This window comes from Lissotriton vulgaris, chromosome 3_1 (genome assembly GCF_964263255.1).
Source record: "Lissotriton vulgaris chromosome 3_1, aLisVul1.2, whole genome shotgun sequence".
NCBI classification, from domain to species: Eukaryota; Metazoa; Chordata; class Amphibia; order Caudata; family Salamandridae; genus Lissotriton; species Lissotriton vulgaris.
Genome location: NC_141689.1, coordinates 773,367,649 through 773,383,637, shown reverse-complemented (window position 1 = coordinate 773,383,637; position 15,989 = coordinate 773,367,649). Strand labels below are relative to the sequence as shown.

Sequence of the window (15,989 nt, the reverse complement as noted above, 5' to 3'; positions counted from 1 at the left end):
GTATAATTTGCTGGGTTTTGTTTCCTGGTCGCCCTATTAGAAAATTCTCAGGTTTCACATCTCTGTATATTAAGTTCTTCGAGTGGACATATTCCATGCGAGAAATCTTTATAAAAAAGAAACAATTGTTTATAGGCGGAAGAAAATGGGAACATGTAAGACATTAAAAGCCATACGCAACCTCGTGAAGCATTTACAATCAAAATGTAATATGTTAATTCAGTTCCCTATTATCGTGTTAATACCTAATTCTATGTAAAATGTCGAGAAAGAAATACAGTTTTAGTTTAATTTCTGCTAATACATCTATCGTTGATGAAAACAGATTTAACAAACATTTTTAACAATCCTTACTAATTTATTTAGGAGTTACCACAATTTATTAAAAGGTTTAACCACTTTTGAATCGTACAACTATAATCACACTTTCAAGCCCTAAAGCAGAAAGCACAATCTATTTATTCTATTAGCATTCAAATCATTGCAAACCAAGCTGTGTAGCCCATCACTTGCTGGTATCCCTTTGATAATTGTCACCAAATTGATGTCTACACCCAGTTGCGGCTCTGAGATAATGTGAGGACGAGACTCAAAATTATTGTATACACTCCAAGCAAACATTTGTATGCGCCTATTTAGATTGCAACTAGACAATGCTTAGCCTCAGATTCACTTTGAATTCGGGATTGTAAAGCACAATTTATCACACCAGAGAGCTTTCGTTAGATGTTATAAAAATTTACCAAAAGCGACAAAAAAGATCTTTGACTTTTCACTCAATGGGCTGAATTTGAAACTATCAAAAGCACAAACCATGGCGAGACTATCTTTTTTTCTGCCCTGCTGACTTAAGGGCGTACATCCTTTTGGGATTCTTCTATAACTACTAATATATCCTTCAAGTAAGTTGTAAACCAACCTCACATCCACAGGACACACATCAGCTTGCTACTAAGACCCGTAGATGGATGGTTAGAAAAACTTATGTTCATCCAACTCCCCAGGAATATTTGAAAACTGCTTACTCACCTTATATAAAATTAAACACATGTGCTTAAGGATACGTAACTTTCCCAAGAAAGACATGACCCCCTCCCCCCAAAATGGAATTATTATTGGCCATCTGAAACCTGTCTTCTTTGTGGGTACAAAAGAGACAAAAATACATGTCCTTTGTAATTGAGAAATGCACACCAACACTTTTTACGAAAAAGTTTTAATATCTTGCAAATAAGAACTTTTAGGCAGGCCTTGATTCTATGTCAGAACTGGAGGCGATGAGTATGCCTTCTTTCTTCATTTTATTCCACAGCAGCAAGAAGGTAATAACAAACAAGCATTTACAATGCAATGGTTTTGCCTTTGTTAAAGTTAGAGCTATTGGCATTGCTCTTGACATTTTTATTTATGTTTTTTTTAACATAAATGGCATTGTCATTTACAATAGCAAATTCAATCACTCATCTAACCCATCTGAACACCCAGCCACTGATCCACCCGCTCATCTATCTACGCATGCACTTGCCAATCTCTTCATTCACCTACCCAGCTGCCCACTTGTCCATTCTGGTACCCACTCATCTATCAAAGCAGGCGCCCGCCGACCTCATCATACATCCGCTCCCTCGTCCCTCTCTCCAGCTGCCCACCTACTCATCCATCCACTCATCCTTCCACCTATTCATCCATCCGCTCACACATCCATCCGCCCACTCATCAATCTGCTCATCCTTCCACCCGCTCATCCATCGTCTCACTCATCCATCCATCTGCTCATCCTTCCACCCACCCATCCGCCCGCTCATCCTTCCACCTACTCATCCATCCACTCATCCTTCCACCTACTCATCCATCCATCCACCCACTCATCCATCCGCTCATCCTTCCACCTACTCATCCATCCGCCCATCCTTCCACCTACTCATCCATCCGCTCATCCTTCCACCACCTCATCCATCCGCCCACTCATCCATCCGCTCATCCTTCCACCTACTCATCCATCCACTCATCCTTCCACCTACTCATCCATCCACTCATCCTTCCACCTACTCATCCATCCACTCATCCTTCCACCTACTCATCCATCCGCTCACACATCCATCCGCCCACTCATCAATCTGCTCATCCTTCCACCCGCTCATCCATCCTCTCACTCATCCATCCGCTCATCCATCCTCTCACTCATCCATCCGCTCATCCTTCCACCCACGCATCCATCCGCTCATCCTTCCACCCACGCATCCATCCGCTCATCCTTCCACCTACTCATCCTTCCACCTACTCATCCATCCGCTCACTCATCCTTCCACCTACTCATCCATCCACCTACTCATCCTTCCACCTACTCATCCTTCCACCTACTCATCCTTCCACCTACTCATCCTTCCACCCACTCATCCTTCCACCCACTCATCCTTCCACCCACTCATCCTTCCACCCACTCATCCTTCCACCCACTCATCCTTCCACCCACTCATCCTTCCACCCACTCATCCTTCCACCCACTCATCCTTCCACCCACTCATCCTTCCACCCACTCATCCTTCCACCCACTCATCCTTCCACCCACTCATCATTCCACCCACTCATCATTCCACCCACTCATCATTCCACCCACTCATCATTCCACCCACTCATCCATCCGTTCATCCTTCCACCTACTCATCCTTCCACCCACTCATCCTTCCACCCACTCATCCTTCCACCCACTCATCCTTCCACCCACTCATCCTTCCACCCACTCATCCTTCCACCCACTCATCCTTCCACCCACTCATCCTTCCACCCACTCATCCATCCGTTCATCCTTCCGCCCACTTATTCATCCGCTCATCCTCCCACCCACTTATTCATCCGCTCATCCTCCCACCCACTCACCCATCCGCTCATTCTTCCCGCCACTCATCTATCAAAGCATGCGCCGTTCATCCATCCATTCATCAGCTCACGTGTCCATCCCTCCATCCTTCCGCTGCCTGCCTGTGGGAAGAGTCCAAGCCCACGCGCATGTCCCCCTCCCCGTTCCTCTTGCACAGCCCCCCTCTGTTTTCGCTCTTCTCGCGGTGGGCGGCTCCTGGCCCTCGCACTAATTTGCTGTTTGGGCTGAGAGCGCCGGGAGTAATGAGGGGGCGTGAGAGGCGCCTTCATTACTGCGGCGCTTCCACGCAGGTGCAGCGGGGAGCGGTGCCTCGTAGCTGCGTGTCTTGGGAGATCTCAGCGGTGCAGATGGGGCTGGACCACCCCCTGGGCAGGTGCGAGGGAGCGTGGGATCTCACCAGGGCCGGATTACACACAGGAACAAGGCACCCAGGCTATGTCCGTCCACGCGCTGCCCCCGGGGGATGTCTTGTGAGATACAGCAGTGTCCCGTGGGCACGCGCGCACGCCCCCCCCCCCCCTACACTGTGTGTAATATGGCCCCTGGTGTTCGCACCCTCTTCCTGCTATTCCTGGAAAGCAGTGGCGCAGAAGGGCTTCAGGTAGATCCGTCTACCTACTGACAGCTGCCACGTGACCTCGTGTCATGTGCGTGACACCTTAAGCCAGTCCTGATTTTCACCCAACAGCGCTTTCTTTGCATTCTTGGGCATCTAGGCACAGTCCTGAAACTCCGAGCCTCAGAATGGAAAGTGTTGGGCAGGACATTCAGAACTTAACTGCAAGGAGAGACGAGACGGATCATGAAACCCACCTCAGACATGGAAGAAGGCAAGCAATGGCTTCCCGGCCCCACTCACTTTCAAAAGAAGCCCAAAACAAACATTTGTCCTACCAAAACAAGCCCAACAAGCATTACAATGCCGGAGACACGGGGGGAGGAGGGAATGGGCACACAGTGGGAGGGGGGGGGTGCAGGAATGGGAACACATAGACAGCGGGAGGGGGGGCGGTAGGGCGCACGGACAGTGGGGGGGGGGGCGGGGGAAGACAGCAAGCACTCACAAAAATGAGAAAAACATACCGGGCAAAGGCTTCAGTTCCGAGGTAGGGGTGGGGAATTCAGCGAGAGCGGGCGGGAAAGGCGAGCACGCCCACAGTGGAGACGTCTTCATGACGTCGCCAAAAGCCAAAAATTCTCGGGAACGCCCCCGAATCTGGTCCGAGATTGACGGACAGAGCCTTCTCGCAATGGCTAGCCTCCATTTATGGAGCTAGCCATTGGGAGAGTGGGGACGGTCCAGTCCCTACACACAGAAATCATTAAGTTTTTCCTAGCGCATGCGTACTTCGTACGCATTGGCTAGGCAAAACCTAAAAACTACTTTTCCCATGAACCACAGGGAAAATGTAGAAACGGAAAAAATCATGATAACAACCAATCATGAGCCAAGACCAAGTCCAATCAGGGGCCGCCAGCCCAATATAGTCCTTCTCTATGGTCCAGTCTTCCTCTTTCTTCGCTGCTCCGCAGCAGAGATAAGTACTCCTCAGTTTCCTTTGGGGCTGTTCATTGCTTAGAATTGTTAAATGTTATTTTTTCTCTCTGTTGGGGGTTTAGCACGTTCTGCTATATATTGTGCGTGTTACATGCAGATTTGATTGCCTGTCTAGGGCTTGACGCGTGTTTAGCTTTGTGGCATTTTTCCTTTCAGGTGGTTTCTATGGCTGATTCCGGTCAGCGTTTCTCTTGTTTTCCCCCCCTGGGGGTTCGCGCGGCACCCTCGGGTGCGGTTTCCTTGTTTTCGGCGAGACGCCACGGGGCTGAGGTTTCTCCTCTTCCCTACGCGGCGCACACAATGCTGGCTTGGGCTCCGGTGACCTCCCGCCTCTAGAGGGCGTGGGAGGTGGTTTGGGACGCGTCGCGGTGTTGGTCTCTTCCGAGATTCAAACGCCGTGTGCGCGTCCATTTTCTCGGAGCCCCAGGTCTGAGGTGCACGCCCGATCGGGTTGTAGCGGCGGAAACGGACGAAATTACTGGTTTTGCAGCAGTGTTTGACTTGCACTCTAGGGCTCAATACCATTTACGCGCTGGAGTCAGTATTGTGCATATTTTAGAATGCCTCGTTCAAGCGCCCTTTGCTAGGGTGTGTTATCTGCATCAGTTGTTGCCAGCAAGGGTCCCCAGGGGCTAGAACCCCGTGAATTGTGGCAGTATTTTACCGCTGTGGAATTCCAGCTGACACCCAGCTTCCTTTGCTACACGGTCTTATCCGGACCTATAACCTTGCCTTCCTGCAGGGTGCCCTCTATATCGTCAGGTATGGAGTACTAGGACTAGTACCCTGAGGAGGAGGATCCCCTGGCAGAGCTGCCCTGGGGGGATGCCTTTTACGACACAGTCGACTCCTCCATCTATCAGGCTGTGGGCCAGGCTATAACTCCCTTGGAGGATAGTTTCTCCGGCCAAATTAATGAGGCCTTCTCGCGCCTTGAACAACGCATGGGCCCCCCCCCACACCAGTGGTCCCTTCGTCCTCCGCCCAGATGGGTTCCCCTCCGGCCAAACGTCCATGTGTGCCTGGAGTGGATTCGGATGCCTTTGAGTGCCTGCACAAGGCTTTTCTGTATAGTTGGGCAGTTCAGCAGACTGCGCCTCTCCCCCTTTCTGTCCCAGCATCTTCTCAGCCTATCGTGTCTCCTCCTTCTGGGGATCCTGATGCGGACCCCGGACCTTCCTCCCGGCCTTCTGCTCCCCCTCAGGTCATCTCGGACATGCTGGACCCCAACAAGATTGTCCACTCGCGCTCTTCGGAGTGGCTTTCTGGGGAGAAGGTGGCCGCCTACATGGCAGAACACATTCGCCGTCCCTTGGAGAAAGAAGAAAGGAATTGCTTGCGAGCTGAGTGCCCTCGTCCCTCATTGGAGGGCAAAGTAGCCCTTACCCCGGAAATTGATCCCAGGATGCATACCTTCCTGCAGAAGTTAATTTGCGACCCGAAGAAGGGGATAGATAGGTCCTGGCGGGCTTGCCAGGACAAGCTTCTGGATGCCCTCAGGCCAGCTACCAAGATCTTGGACATGGCCGAGGAGGCCAAGGAGTCCGGCTCCACGATTTCCCCTGAGATTCTCTCCAACTGGGCACAACGCATAGTTGTCTTCCTGGGAAATGCCAATTGTGCTCTCTCTACAGAGCGTCGCAGGTCCCTCCTCATAAAGATCGACCCTAAACTTGGGGATCTTGCGGATTCTGAGGCGGGAGCAGTGGCTCAAGGGGGCCTGTTTGGCGAGCCCTTCGTTAAGGAGTTCTGCAAGTTTGTCAACACCTTTACCTCCCTGGATAGGGCACAGTCAGCGATCCGCAAAGTGTTTGCCCGTGTTTTTTGCGGGGCCGACCGTGGCAGGGGTCGCGGGGACGGCTGAGGCAGGGGTCGCTCAGCCGGTCGAGGTCACCAACAGGGTAACCAAAAAGGCTCCGGGCAACAGCAGGACCAGTCCCGCTTTGGGTCCTTCTACCCTACGAGAGGACGCAGAGGGAAAGGAAGAGGATTCCGCGGCGGCTCCTCCAACTCTAACTCCAGTGAGTGTTCACCTTTCTTCCCCATCTGAGATAGGGGGGCGGTTGGCAAACTGTTACCAGGCTTGGTTGTCCCTCACACGTGATGCGTGGGTTCTCCAGACAGTCCGGGGGTTCCAAATAGAGTTCATAGGGTCCCCGGTTCAACCCTCCCCTCCCCATTCATTTTTCAGCGTCAGATTCTGCCTTAGTGGATGCAGAGGTGTCCGCGCTTCTATGCAAGGGCGCCATCTCCCTCTCGGTCCTCCACCCAGAGGGGTTTTTAAGCAATATTTTCTTGGTGGTCAAGACGGATGGCGGCAAGAGACCAGTCATAAACGTAAGTGAATTCAACGAGTGGCTGGTTTATCGAAACTTCAAAATGGAGGGTATTCACCTCCGGGATGTGTTGCACCCCGGCGACTGGATGGTCCGTTTGGACATCAAGGACGCGTATTTGGTGGTCCCTATTTTTCCCGCACACAGAATGTTCTTGCAGTTTATGTGGGGAGGCCGCATTTACAAGTTCAATTCCCTCCCGTTCGGCCTCTCATCGGCACCTTGGTGCTTCACAAAGGTCCTCAAACCGGTGGTGGAGTTTCTGAAGGCCAGAGGAGTCAGAATGATCGTATATCTAGACAACCTCCTCTTGATGGCTTCGTGTCCTCGTCGTCTGGAAGCTCAGCTTCACATGGCAGTGGACCTCTTACAGAAACTTGGTTTTGTGATCAACAGAGAAAAGTCCCTTTTCCAGCCGACAAAGTCTCTTACCTTCTTGGGGTTGGTCGTCGACTCGACATACTCTACGCTCAGCCTCCCAGCGTGAAAGATTTCCATGATCCGGCACGAGCTGCGACGGGTTCTGGCCACCCACCAGGTCTCTCTCTCCGTCAGGTTGCGAGAGTGGTGGGTCTCTTGTCTGCCTCTTTTCAGGCCATATTTCCGGGTCCCCTGCACTACTGGGCTTTGCAGCGCCTCAAGGCGTACTTCCTCCTGAAGGGGTATCCCTATTCCCACAAGGTGGCCCTAGCGGCAGAAGTGAGAGACGAGATCTGTTGGTGGTTAGACCACATGGAATCCTGGAACGGGCGAGCGATCTTCGGTTCGGCCCCGGATCTGGTAATAGAGTCCGATGCCAGCCGACTCGGCTGGGGGGCCTGCTACAGGGATCTGTCCACAGGAGGTTTGTGGTCTCCAGATGAGCAGAAATTACACAAACTGTCTGGAGCTTTTGGCAGGTTTGTTTGCCGTACAGTGCTGGACGAGAGATTTAGTACAGTCCTGCGTCCTCCTGAAGATGGACAACATGTCGGCGGTCCGGTATGTGAACCATTTGGGGGGCACCAAATCGAAAGCACTCTCGGACCTAGCGGCAAGCTTTTGGCAGTACTGCCTGGACAGTCGGATCTCGGTCACGGCGGACTACCTACTGGGTCGGGACAACTCAGAGGCGAACTACCAGTCATGCCACTTCCGAGATGCCAGCATGTGGATGTTGGATCGTACCATCTTTGCGGCCTTGTGAAATCATTGGGGTCTGTTTACGCCGGATTTGTTTGCGTCCAGCCTGGACCACCAGATTCCCCGATTCTTCAGCTGGCGGCCAGATCCCTTAGCGGAGGCCACGGATGCCTTTCTCCAGGATTGGAGTCTGGAGCGGGGGTATGCGTGCCCCCCTTTTGCAATGATCATTCGCTGCTCTGCTCAGGTTCGCAGACAAGGGGCGGATCTGATGATGATTTCCCCCCTGTGGAGGTCGCAAGTGTGGTTTCCAGTTCTTCTGGAACTTTCTTGGGATGTTCCAATCATACTCCACCAGTTTCCAGCCCTTCTCACGGATCCGTACAGGAATCCGCATCCGCTGGCGTTAGCGGGCTCTCCGTTTCTCATGGCATGGCGCATTTCCGGGGTAGATGGGAAACCTTGGGCCTTTTGAGGGAGGTTGAAGACCTCATTTCCAAAGCCTGCGCGGACAGCACGGTTAAACGATACAGGTCCGCATGGAGCAGATGGTCCCGTTGGTGTTTGCGACAGGGGTTTCGATCCCTTGGTCGCCGACGTTGTTGCCGTGGTGAATTTCTTGGCAAAGGTGGCTTCTGATGGCCTTGCGTATCGCTCTATAAATACATGTAGATCAGCGATTTCCTCGGGTCATGTTCCGATCAATGGTACTCCGGTTGGTGAACACCCCCAGGTTTGCAAACTCCTTCTGGGTGTGAATCTTTCTTTGCCACCTGAACCCCGTTATTCCTCCCTCTGGGATGTCAACTAGGTGCTAAACCTTTTTCTATCCTGGCAACCTAACCGGTTCCTGTCTCGCAAGGAGCTTTTGGCAAAATTAGCTATGCTCCTCTGCTTGATTTCGTGCCGTCGGGTCTCAGATGTGCGGGCCCTGGACATTTACGGGTAGGATTTTTTCTCCGGAGGGTGTCCTCTTTAGTCTCCTACAACGCACTAAGTGTCATACCAGGGTTATTTCGTACCCAGCGTTTTCCAGACTCGCCTAAGTTGTGCGTGGTTCAGTGCCTCAAGGCATACGAGGAAATGACGGAAGAGTTTCGTCCGCCTGGGGAGCGACAGCTGCTTATTTCTCTCCGCAAGACCTTTAAGGTGGTGTCTTCACCCACAATCGCCAGATGGGTTAGGTGGGTTATGCAGGAGGCCGGCATTAGTTTGAGGCATTTTGGTGCACACTCCGCTCGCGGAGCGATGGCCTCGAAAGCCTTTGGCTTAGGTGCAGGGCTGGAAGACATCCTTAATGCGGCAGATTGGTCTTCGGACTCTACCTTTAAGAGGTTTTACTTCAAACCAGTGCTGAATATGGCGCAACTGGTTGTGGGCAAGCTTTAAACAAGCATAATCTTCGCCTCCAGTCCTGACATAGAATTAAAAATTTTCTACCTAACGAAACAGAAAGTTTCAATTCTATTAAGGACTCGGAGGCAAGGATTATCCTGCCCATTGACTCTGAGGAGAACCCTCCCCGTAAAATAGTAAGTAACTGTTTTCGATTAATATGTTTTACCTTGTCGTTTGATGTTGCTTTAACTGGTGCGTCAGAGTTGGTGTCCATTGGGTAACATGTCCCTGCTCTCTACAGGCTCGGACACTCACAAACAAGATGTCTGAAGAGTACGGATCAGCTATTGTCGCGCTCAGAAAGAGGAAGACTGGACCATAGAGAAGGACGACTATATTGGGCTGGCTGCCCCTGATTAGACTTGGTCTTGGCTCATGATTGGTTGTTATCATGATTGTTTCTGTTTCGGGGGCGTGGCTTGGCACGCAATGGCGACGGACGCAGTAGGGTAGAGCTCCGATCCGAGCTCCCCTTACCTGGGCCGATTCTCCGTCCAAATTATCCTGATCTAGCCGCAACTGCAGGAGGAGCAAGAGACAACCCTCCTTCACCCCTCAGCCGATATTGACGCCGATCGCCGACTTGGGACCGCTCCGGCGCCACCTAGCAGACTCCTGCCGCGTTGGGCGCCACTGGCCCGGCGAGAGCGATCACGCATGGGTGCGGTCTCCACCTGGACGTTTGGCCCAAAAGACGCGGCCTAAGCGGTAACCTGTTGAGACCCCCAGCGACCGGCCATTGGACCCGGACGGCCATGCCTGCACCTCCAGTGCCCTGAGCCGAAACGGACCCACAACGCAGAGACCAGCTACACCCACTCCCTGCATGGAACCCACGTGGTGACGAAGGGCAGGCATGACACGACATACCTGAAGGAGCGGCACCATCCAGCCAGCCGAGTTGGGACCTGGTGACGGTGGGCAGAAGCGAGAACGCTCAAGAACCCTGAGGTGAGACACACCCTGCACTGCGCCATCTACTTGAGCCCACAGCAAAAGGAGCGCACCGGTCACCCCCGCACCACGGTTGAGACTTGGCAGCCCTGATGGGAAGGCAACGCCATGAATAGCCTGAGGTCCTACTGGGGGACTAGGCCTAGCGGCGGGCCCTCGCAACGCGTGGAACCGAAATCCCTGAGGGCCGAGCACAAAGAGCGTGCACATTCGGTTTGCTGAGGCCTGGCCACAACCGGGACGCACTGCTGCCCTGGCACATCGGAACTCCACCACTGGCTACCAGTGGGGCCCCCCCCCCAGATTGTCGATCTTGCGGACCCCATTGCTGCAGACAACAACTGGAAGGTGCGGAAGGAAGCTGGGGAGGGTGAGCACACCCAGACGTAACTGAGATTGCATACCCCACTCTAGGTGTATGCTCCGATGCGATAACGAGGACGAGGGGAACCTAACGCAACGCGCCATACACCGAACTGCCGCGTAGAGACATTGCACCTCCAGCTACATACCCTTATGGATCGACATGCTTAGTAGCCCTTAATCGATCGGCTGCCCTCGCTGGTCACTGCACCCACAGAGTATTGATAGGGGGAAGGCAGACTGCGCCCACACCAGCAACACTGCGCATCCTGATTGCCTCTCTGAGTGGTGAAGCCCTGAAACCCCAACTGCCTGAACAACGCGACGGAGTGCTCCCCACCGGGGCAGACCCCCTTGGACGCAGCGGACGCTGTTGCTCACCGCCTTGCTCATGTCTGGGGGTGTGAAAACATGCACTGGCACGGGAGGTGCATCAACGAAGGGAAAGCTGGACAAGTCGCCGCCACAAATGAATACCGACCACGTAACGACGAAACTGGACAATGTGCTACCTGTTATGGAACGCCTGGAAGAGTCACTTCAACAGACTTGTACCTCACTGTAGACTAAAATTGACAGTGTGGCGATTGATCTCAATCACCTCAGGGCCGATCACAAAAAATTGGCAGACCGCACCAAATCGCTGGAGGGTACAGTGACAGATCTAGAACCTCGGGTGACCCAGGCGGATAAGAACGTACAGGATCTCCTGAACAGAGTAGAGTTTCTGGAAGACCGTGCTGAGGACGCAGAAGGGCGGGTACGAAGACATAACATCAGACTCGTGGGTGTGACGGAAAAGTGGGAAGGAACAGACCCCACACAACGTGTGGAGGACTGGCTGAGAGCCATCCTGCCAAAAGGCACGCTGTCGCCATATTTTGTGGTGGAGCACGCACATCGTGTACCCACGAGGCCACTTCCCTCGGGCTCCAACCCTAGACCGCTGATCCTTCGTGTCCTTAACTATAGAGACCGTGATACAATTCTACGTGAAACCAGGAAACTCGGAGAAATCAACCAAAATAATGTTTTTCCCTGACTATACAGTTCAAGTGCAACGTCAGAGACACTCCTTCCTTGCTGTAAAACGGAGGCTGCGGCAGGCGAGTCTCAAGTACTCGCTCCTCTTCCCAGCCAAGTTGAGAGTGGAGGCACAGGACAAGACACACTTTTTTCCTAGCCCTGAGGAGGTTGAAGCTTGGCTGGATGGTGGAGTGGGCGAGGCGCCCCGGCGGGCATAGAGAACAGCTACAACGTCGCGCTCACGTGGATCGCGGCAACGCCGTAGGCGCAAATCGCCCACGCCCCACCAAACACAGGAGGCGACGACCCGCTCCCCACCCACAGACCAGGTTCTACTAGAACAGCAGCATGCACTCCGCAAGGCCACGGAAATCAGTGGCTCTCCGGCTTCGTCCTCTGCCCTGAACGCCAGCCCGCGATCGTTCCCAAGTGATGATGAAGCAATCTACGGAATACCAGACTCCCAGCTCTCTACAGACCCACCCGATGTTACGCCACAGACAGCAGATCTACTCAGCTGAAAAGAACAACAGGATCCTCCTGCATGACACATGGTCGACACTGCCTTGCCTGCGTCTCCCGCACTCGCCTCGCTGCGAGAGGAGCCCGGCAGTGACGTGTGCGGGACTCCCTTGCTCCGGGGGGCTGGCGGCGATGAGACGCAGTGAGTAATACTCCCAGACATTGAACACTGTTGATGCATCACACTAATGCCAAAGTCCCCCTATCCACTACAGTTGGAATCAGGCTACTAACAGCCCGGATCTACCAGAGACATGTGCGCCCTCACACGGTCTTCCACTTGGAGACTTGCATTGGGCAGCCGCATCCCTACAGAACTAAGCTGTGATACTCCCAGTGACACCTGCTGGCTGCAGCCTTTTCTCTACGGCCCGGGGTGGGAAAACACCCCTTTTGTGAATAACACTACTGACTCACAATCTTGTGCCTAACGCTTAACACCCCCTAGAATTGTAAGGTTTATTATCTCTTTTTGAGAGTTTGGACGGCGGCATGTTAAGCAACCGACCTTTTGGTATTTTTTATTGTTATGGCCTATCCTGGTCTGTTGTGTTTTTATATCCCCACACCTTTTGCATCTATTAGGACTACCTGCTAATGCAACTACACCTATGTTCAGATGTGAGGCGAGAGGAGATGCGGGAGGCCAGAGGGAGGTTACATGGGGCAGGTCGGGGCGGATGGAGGGAATAGGAATCACCTAGACGGCAGACATGGCTGAGATAAAAATGTGTACCTGGAACGTCAGGGGTATGCACACACCATTGCGCAGATATCAGATATATTCCTATCTAAAACGCCACCCACCGGATACATATTGCACTCTTACAAGAGACACATCTGAACAAAACAGAAGCACATACATTACACCGCAGGTGGCGTGGGCAGTTATACGCCACAGACTACTCCTCATACGCTCGAGGGGTGCTACTGTGGGTTAGACCTGGGACCCCTCTGACAGTGTCACACACACATGTCGATCCTGATGGTAGATTTGTGGTAGTCCGGGGCAGGCTAGATGGACAACCGGTGGTTCTGGGATCCTTGTACTTTCTGAACACTGACCAGGGAGATTTCCTTGCACGACTCTCAATGACACTGGCGCCATGGCATGGCGTCCCATGGATCCTGGGAAGAGATTATAACTGTATCTTAGATGCAATACTAGACCGCTCCTCTACAGCTCAACCCGGCACGCCTGCGCATGGGGCCATGAGGGCGTTGGCCAGCTGGGCCACACAATGGGACCTACAAGATGCATGGCGAGCACACAATCCCACTACTAAGGTATACTCATACTACTCGGGAGCGCATGATCTACACGTTCGACTGGATAGATACATGGTATCTGCTGAACTACCACCCCTTGTCATTGACACACGATACATGGGCCGCACCCACTCTGGCCACAACCCGCACATACTTTACATAGCATGGGAACGACCGCATCCACCCGTCCCCACCTGGAGACTGCAGCCAGCTCTATTGCAAGATGCAGCATTCCGAGATTCCCTCCTCACACAAACAGCGCAATACTTTGAGGACAACGCAGACACGGCATCCTCCCCCCAGGTCGAATGGGACGCTTTTAAAGTTGTGATGGGGGGACACTGCTTAGGCACACAGGGACGCATGCAGAAACAACTAGAGGGTGACTTGACACAGGTGGAGACTGATCTACTACAACGGGAACAGGACGCAATAAATGGCGCTGACGGCCCCCTACTGACGGCGCGCGCAGAACACGCGCAACTGTTGGAACGACTTCGTAACCTTAATTACGCAGCTCATTCAGCACGCACACACCACGTTAGCGACAAACCAGGCAAGCTACTCGCTTGGCTAATTAAACAAGAGGATCGTTCGACGCCGGTGTCCGCGATAAGCACTAATGAGGGTGAGGTGGTCTACACGCAAAATAAAATACACAAAGCTTTCACAGGACACTACAAATCACTTTATAACTCCCGCCTACGAGTCCCTCAAACTGATATTGTGGAATACCTCTCGGTTTTGCAAATGCCAAAATTGACTGCTGAGCAACAGGAAGATCTCGGGGAACCGCTCACATCTGAGGAGCTTCGCACAGCCATTTTTAACTTGTCCAATGGCAAATCCCCCGGCCCGGACGGCCTACCCGCCAAATTTTACAAGGCCTGCTCGGACATCCTCATTCCTGAGTTACTGAAAATATATGCAGCGGCCGCGGAAGATTCCTCCCACCCTCCCACGCTGAATGAGGCCAACCTTATCTCCATCCTCAAACCTGGCAGAGATGGTACACGCATGGGCTCCTATCGCCCGTTGGCCCTCTACAACACGGACTACAAAATACTCGCCTATACCCTTGCCCAACGACTGGCCTCTTTGGTTCCAACGCTGGTACACCAAGACCAGAACGGCTTTGTTTCCACACGCAACACCTCATATAATATACGCAGGCTGTTTCGTGTACAAGAATACGCTACCCGTCAATGGCCGCGATCGAGGTGCCTAGTATTAGACCTCGAAAAGGCATTTGACTCAGTGGAGAGGCCATACCTGGCAGCCGTGATGGAAAAGTATGACCTGGGGGATGGTTAAACAGACATGGTTAACCTGCTGTATCAAAGACCCACCGTCCGTGTGCGCACGGGCAGACTCCTCTCGGATGCCATCCGAGTGCGAAGGGGCACCAGACAGGGCTGCCCCCTGTCCCCACTACTGTTTTCCATGGCTTTAGAGCCTTTGGCAACGATACTACGGACACGGGGGAGGAATGGGGAATTCCGATGGCGGATGGTATGCACGCAGTCTCGCTCTATGCGGATGACCTACTTCTATACGTCAGGGATTTGACCAACACCCCGAGATCTCTAGCTGGCATATTTCAGACCTTTGAGGACATGTCAGGCTTAAGAGTCAACTGGACCAAATCGGGCGCCTATCCATTTAGCCCGGAGAAGCCTGAATGTGATGTCCGAATTGGTGGCGAAAGACTCAAATGGTATCCCACCACATTCGGGTATTTGGGAATACACATTTACAGGAACCCATCAGAAATACTAGACGGGAACCTGATGAGAGCGATCTCATTACGCGCGCAGATGGCCTTCTGGAAAACCCTGCCCCTGAATGTGCCAAGCCGAGTGGCGCTGACGAAATTGATAGTCCTACACGACTATTGTATTATTACGCGAATATCCCGAACTACGTCCCTACCAGAGTGTTTAGTGAATTGGAAGCCTTACTCTGCAGCCTAATCTGGAATACCGGTAGACCCCGTGTAGCGCTGGCAAAGCTGTATATGACCACTGAAGCTGGGGGCCTGGCGGTCCCCAACCTGGAATTGTACTATTTGGCAGCACAGCTGCAATGGGTTTTGGGATGGCTGAGTGGCAGAAATTTGGGAGACACTGCCACAGACACCACTCACTGGACCCACACACAAATTTGCACTTTGTTCCATCCCCTGACTAAGACCCCCCGCCCTTCACAACTACACCTAGCAGTGGCGCGCAAGTGCTTCTTACGCTGCCTAAAACTAACCCGAATGGTGAGGCCGTAAGCCCCGGTGCTCCCCCTGCTGGGCACTCCCAGAGAGGATGGAGTGGTAACGGAAGCCATGCTGGAGAGATGGGCACAGGTGGGAGTGGAGACACTAGGAGACCTCTACGCGGACGGAGCCTTGCTCACTTTTGCTGAAATCACTGTGGACACTGGCCTGCCAGCCGGACAGTTTCTGTAATATGCGTCCCTGGTGAGAACGCTAGCGGATACCTGGGGTGACATGTCTGAGGAGCCGCCAATGCACCAATTCATGCAATATCTACATGTCATGGGTAATGGCACC

General features: G+C 52.8%; 1 protein-coding gene across 9 annotated transcripts in view; it reads right to left on the bottom strand.

Annotated features, from left to right (window-relative positions):
• CSNK1G3 (casein kinase 1 gamma 3) overlaps positions 1–15,989 on the bottom strand; it is a 443,408-nt gene that overhangs the window by 240,730 nt on the left and 186,689 nt on the right. For all 9 annotated transcript variants that reach the window (XM_086961092.1, XM_086961090.1, XM_086961093.1 and 6 more), the window contains exon 6: positions 1–106. This exon is cut by the window's left edge and continues 129 nt beyond it. In XM_086961092.1, the coding sequence (XP_086817218.1) occupies positions 1–106 (106 nt within the window). The remainder of the gene's footprint in view (positions 107–15,989) is intronic.